General features: G+C 40.5%; 1 protein-coding gene across 1 annotated transcript; it reads left to right on the top strand.

Moving 5' to 3' along the window:
- Window positions 1-4,112: 4,112 nt before the first annotated feature.
- Window positions 4,113-5,702, top strand: LOC108019410 (calcium uptake protein 1 homolog, mitochondrial). The gene is made up of 2 exons (XM_017087232.4): window positions 4,113-5,087; window positions 5,144-5,702. The coding sequence occupies exons 1-2, from the start codon at window positions 4,303-4,305 to the stop codon at window positions 5,637-5,639; spliced, it is 1,281 nt and encodes a 426-aa protein (XP_016942721.3). The 5' UTR covers window positions 4,113-4,302; the 3' UTR covers window positions 5,640-5,702.
- The last annotated feature ends 628 nt before the right edge of the window (window positions 5,703-6,330 follow it).

The raw sequence follows: 6,330 nt of genomic DNA, 5'->3' as shown, positions 1-6,330 counted from the left end.
AACCCTTTCGAGGGATACAGAAATCAAATTTTGAAATTTGCAAACTGCGTCTGGGCGAAACTTTCATATCCACCAGGAAAAAGTGGGAGGACGAGTAGGAGTGCAAGACCGTAATGGAAATGGCCGAAAATTGCGGGGATCACATTCCACAGCCAGGAATGCGGACCTCTCGCTCCAGGAACATGTCCTTCTTCAAATACAATGCTTACAATCTCATGCAGACAGCTAAGATGAAAGTGATAGCACTGTGTATTTAACTGGTTATCCTTTTTTATATAAAAATAAATGTATTTTAAGTAATAACCTGTAGAAAAAAGAAATATAATTTTTTTAAAAATAAGTAATATATTGTTCTTCAAACAAGATAATCAAAACCTAGTGCTATTATTTTGACCACCGCTGTGTATATACTTCACCGAATGAAACAGATTCTATGCTGAGTATGTGTGCCTGTGCATTCGGGTAAATTTCATCTTGGAGCAGCAACATAAAAACGTCGAAAACATGGCAAACATTAACGGAAAAACAATTTTCATAAATCTAGAATTATTACCCGGGAACCGAGCACAAAACAACAACCAAACACGAGAAAAAAAAACAAGAAGGAGCTCTGGGAGAAAGCGGAAGTACGCTGTGTGTCCATTGAGGCAACAAATTTGCCAAAAAATAAAATTCCAACCAGCATATGGACGATGGAGGTTTGCGAATACCCTGCCATTTGAGCAGAGTGACCCCCAGACGAACCCTCGCAAAAAGTTTCTTGGCAAACATATTTGCAAACGCAGTTAACATACGATAGCCTGCGAATATTATTTCATATTTTACGCCTATTTCGGAGGGTTGTTTTTTGTCGTTAGATCCGATAAGAGGCCAGAATGGGAGTGCTTATGTAATTGCGAAGCGTTTGGCAAACAAGCCGCCGCCATAAATCACATAATTCACGCTCCATGGCCAAGAGTCCTTTTACATTGTCTTTTTTCCACTTTCGCGCTGCGTTCTAATTCGATTTTTGCAATCGCTTTGAAGTCCACTCAAATTTCAATAATTCTCCTTTTTCCATCGACATGCAAACGCAAACAAATTATGGTAAGAGGAGTGAAGTGGGAGAGTGCAGAAAATTATAAAAAATAAAGAAAAGAATTGGAAAGGAGGAAAAGCAGGGAAAGCAAGCTGAAGACATCAACTGTCACTGTGAAATCTGTTATTAAGCCATTTATAGTTAAGGCAAACAAAGCGAACGACACTTGAATGCTCGAGTGCTTATAGACACACTTTTCAATGGCTTATCAAAATCTTAAGCTGACGACAATGGCAGCCCGGCGACAAAGGAAAGCCCTCGTCCTCGCCCTCGCCATCGCCCTCCCAATCGCACATATGCGAGACAATTTATAAAATTAAAAGTCTTGGGAGGCAGGCAAGTGAAAGAAATGCAATGCGGCAACAAAAGGGGGAAAATGAAAGTTGCCGATGGGAAGACAACTCCTCGACCGATTTTCCGGCTTTTCCGCTCAGCCGATTGGAAAGCCGTTACTGTGCAGGAGTTCGATAAAAGTGAGTGGGTGAAACCGAAAGTTTCCCTCACTGCATTTGGCATATGCCGCACATATTACTATAGTTCGCCAATCGCCTGTCAGTTCTGAAAGGGAAGTCTGTGTGTGTCAAGTGGTCATGACAAATCCGCCAAAAAGCGAAAGCGGTTTCGCAATTTGCATATGCAAGGCATCGCGGATTTAGCACGGGAAAAAATTACCCCAATTCAGATCGAATGATAAAGCACTGACAAAAAAGATATAGCAATTAGACACAGTTTTAGGGAATTTTCTAAAAATTGTTTCATACGAAATAAAATATTTTACGGATTTTACGGCCCTTAATTTAATAAATAATAATTTTTATATTTATTTCGATCATTTTAGTTCATAATTTTGATATGAAAATTTAAATTTATATGATTTTAAATTTGAAAATAAAAATTTTTATGAATTGATTCTTAAGAAATATAATATGTTCAGGTTTTTGGCAAGCAATAATGTAAGTTTCGATAATTTGAGTTAAGACACAAAATATGTAGCAACAATTTTTTTTCATGTTTAATTTATTTTTCGAGTTAAGGTAAGGTACATATTTGTTATCAATTTGATTTCAATTTGCTAGTATATTTTTTTCTGTGCATAGTGGAAGTATCGCGCCAAGTAGTAGATTAATTTTGCGCGCATTTAAGTAGGCAACACCATGCCATTTCCCATCCACCGTATTCCACTTTCCCATTTTCCTTTTCAGGTTGTGACACATGACAAATCACAAACGCAAGCAGTTTACAATTGATGTTAAATCAAAGCAATAAACCTGTATGTGTGTGGGGGGTGTCTTATTTGTCACCCACACTCAAAGAGCAGAAACGTGACAATTTCTGTCATTCCGCCTGGGGGCGTATCCGTTTCCGTTTGACTTTCACTGCACTGCGACTGCGGCTGTTTTTTGTTTAACTTAATTTTCGGCAGCGCCCAAATGCTCGACTGGCTTTCGCTTTGGCTTTGGCATTGGCGCCACCTTTGTTTATGCTCTGATTGTTGTTTATGTGAGGCGGGCACACACACAATATGCAAATGCCAGGATGCCAGAATGCCAGGACACCAGGATACCCGAATGCCAGAACGCCAGAATGAAAGGCCAACGGAACGGACAAAAGGATTGAGCTTCGGGTTGACAGCCATTTGACAAAAGGGAAGCCTAAACTTTTGGCCCGGCTTAAGTGCCACGGCGTGCATTATTCACCTGGTTGGCCACGTTCCCTTTCACCCATCTCCCTTATAACACCACCCACAATCCGCCCCCCGTCACCAGGGAATTTCCGTGGGCCTACGTGAGCAAAGTGGAGCAGCACGGACTTTTCTACCGAAAGTGTCATGCTTTAATCAAGTGCCAAACACCATGTCTAAATTAACATTCGGGACGTGGCATCGAAATCAATCTGTTTGTCAATCAGCGTTTACAAAAATGCAGCTTGTGAAACGATATTGTTATGGAGCAATACAAAATCAGCTACATATTGTCATTTCGGTTTTTTCTCTCAAACCAGAACAACATGAATATTAGATTCAAAGATATTTTGTAGCCATGGCTATAATTATATTACTCGTTTTAATATTTAATTATACAAAATATTTTAAGTTGATTTACAATTTTGATTATATAAAATCTATTTACAGCAGCATTATGCGAATTTAATGAAACGAATAATTTATATTATCGACAAACAGCTGTTCAGCAAGTTAAGCTAACTTAAACAAACACTTATTCAGCTTTTGAACATTTATTAATGCCATGCAAATTTGTTTTACAATAATTTCATTTAAGACAGTACAAATAAGTTAGAACAAAGGATTTTATAATTTGTGGGTAGCTAAATGAAAATCATATTGTAATTACTGTAAATTAAATGAAGGACGAAATTATTATGTATTCAACAACAGATTAATTTTGTAATTATTGTGAAATCTTTTGTGCTTTCTGAAGTCAATATTTGAAAACACAAAAGCTCTATCAAATTTCAAAAATTAGTTGCCTAAAAGGCTTTGTTTGAATATGGATAGGAATGTTTAGAAACCATTTCACATAACTCATTTGCTCATTTTTGTATTATTAAGTTTTTTCCTAGAAATATACATATTTCACACGTCCTAGCCATCTTTTATTAGCCAAATGCTGCACTTGGAGACCCATCGAAAGTTTTGCGAACCAACGAGAGCACTCGAAAACGAAACTTGCCAACGAGAGTGCTTCACAGTCGCACCCCGACCAAGAATAAGAAGTTGGGGGCAACTTTCTCAGATATTCCGAGCACCTCAGTACAATGGCAGGCAAAATTGCCGGCTGACCGACCATAAATGCATAGAAATCCAGTGCAGGAATTAGAGGAAATCCACAAATCGAAGCAAACTTTTTCCCCTTCACTCGCCCGGCGCAGTTTATTGTTCGCAAATTTCCCTGGGGTCTTATAAAGTCCAAGAACCATGCACCATCACCACCAGAATTTCCGTAGTGCAAACATTTGCGCTGCTGATTACTTTTAATGCTTTCCATCGGGTGTGTGTGTGTGGTCCAGGGGGAGTGCGGGAAAATCAGCAAGAGGCCTGGCAACATCAATCAGTTTGAGTTGGCTGCAAAAAAAAACTAAAAAGGAGAGGAAAATTGACCCAAATTTTGAGCAAACCCAAATCGTTTTCACCGCACCACTAGCTAAATTCGAAGTTCCATCACTCGTGGTTTTCTTCTGTTTAAGATAGTTTCAAATAGCCGAATATGACGCGTTTTTGGCCACTGGTTTTCCTTTCGGCCCGGTCTAGTTCAGGAATTATCTCGAATTTATGGGCTGATAGCAAGGGGGAAAACTGGACATGGACCTGTCCTTTCGTTTTGCAAGCCTCCTCTGATCATAACGCTCTAAGACACAAAGTTCCGATACCGAAGAAGCGCCCTATAAGTTCACATCGAGCTTCGTTCCGTGATTATACCATTAGGCAGTATGAAAATCGACTCAGATTGTTCTCTCATCCCACGAAGATTTTCCGATACTTTGCCACCATAAAAATGAGAAACAAATCTGGTAAATGGGAACTGTACATGACTGTCTCCGATTTCCTGAGATCCATTCAGCCAGGAGTCAGGCAGCCAGAGCATTTGGGCCTGGACAAGTTCCACATTCTCGATGAGAAGGCGGCCAAGAAATGGCAGCCGGATGTCAGGGAAGATAGCATCTTCTTAAAGATCGAGAGGCGGGGCTTGCTGACCTACAGTGACTATGTGCTACTGACCATCCTTTTGTCCATTCCGGAGCGAAATGTTAGGATCAGTTTCAAGCTATTCGATGCGAATGGTGATGGGAACGTGACAATCGAGGACATGGAAACCATTCTTATGGCAATCACCCAGGGCGAAGCCTCCGTGATGAACTCGCATCTGAAAAAATATCTCTTTGGTTCGCGGTTAAGTAGAACAATGGGTGTAAATGACTTTCTGGAGTTCCTGCAAGAGTTGCACACTGAGATCCATACACAGCAGTTCCAGAACCTGTTGAAGGATTCCAGGTAAATGTAGTTTCTTGGGTTAAAAGTTTAAAACTATTTCGATTTGTGAATCACAGAACTGTGATCTCCGAACTGGACTTTACCAAGGTGGTTCTGGGCTTCAGAACTTCCCGTAGCGAAACCCGCGAAACCCTGAAGAGAGTCAAGAAAAAGTTTGGAAACATGGGTCGTGGTATAAGTCTGGAGGAATTCTTGGCCTTTTTTCGATTTGTACAGGATGTGGGTGTTATGGATAATGAGCTGGCCTTTTACTACTTCACCGGGGCGAATATCTCACCCAAAACACTGCGACACATCTCGTATGTGGTGACCGGCGTGAAACTCTCTGAACATCTTACCGAGGTGATTTTCTCCATCTTCGATCGTGATAGCGACAATATTATTCAACGAAAGGATTTCACCAAGATGAGGCGTCAGTGGATGCATCCCGTTCCATTGCGAACCAATCTGAGGTTCTCATCTACGATATGCATTGTCTGCAAGTGCATCTGGAAAGTGCTACCGTCTTGGAAAAAGGGAAGTCATATAAGGGAACCGCTTTTAGTTCGCTGACAATGTTACACTGGGGAAAACTTCCCTTAAATGTAATTTTAACTTGGTCTTTTGTATCAAATGTATGAGTATCTACATAAAAAAGTTACTTTTAAATATATGTCGACTTTTTGAAAACCTTAACTTGTAATAAAAATATTTCTTCAACATGGAATGATGATAAAAAACCACTCTTGTAATCTATTTTCTCTCAATGTGTAAAACAAAAACACGAATACCGACAATTGACTTAATCCTACGGCAGGGGAGAGGAAGCCGGGTTCAGAAAAGCGCAGTCTGTTTGCTCTTGTCTTGAAACGTTTCAACTTCACAAGCCGCCAAGTTGAACGAGTTGAAAAATGAAGCGAGTCTACAGGATGAAATCCATTTTGTTGTCCTGACACTCGAGTTGCGTGCGAGCGATGGGAAAATTCAAATATAAAGCAGATTCAGCCCCCCACTGAAAAGGGGACCTACGACCCCAACCCCCACCATTCGACCACGTGGCTTACATGACTTTGAACTTTTATCACCTGCTGCCAAACGCTGGCATCCAAAAGTGGGTTGGGTTACTGGGTGTAAACCAGCACTTACCAAAACAATTTTAAATACTTGCGGTAGCACGCACTCGAGGGTCGATGGTTGAGGGTCGAGGGTCGGGGCAACTCAACGGAGTGCCCAGAACGCCGAGACAATAGTTTGCCACATACAT

The sequence above is a fragment of the Drosophila suzukii genome, chromosome 3 (assembly GCF_043229965.1).
Source record: "Drosophila suzukii chromosome 3, CBGP_Dsuzu_IsoJpt1.0, whole genome shotgun sequence".
Lineage (NCBI taxonomy): Eukaryota > Metazoa > Arthropoda > Insecta > Diptera > Drosophilidae > Drosophila > Drosophila suzukii.
This window is presented reverse-complemented; position numbering and strand designations above follow the sequence as displayed.

Bases quoted from the DNA above. Each gene is read 5' to 3' on its own strand.
- LOC108019410 (XM_017087232.4), top strand. From the start codon at position 4,303: ATGACGCGTTTTTGGCCACTGGTTTTCCTTTCGGCCCGGTCTAGTTCA. The intron at 5,088-5,143 runs GTAAATGTAGTT...TGTGAATCACAG, and splicing joins AACCTGTTGAAGGATTCCAG to AACTGTGATCTCCGAACTGG.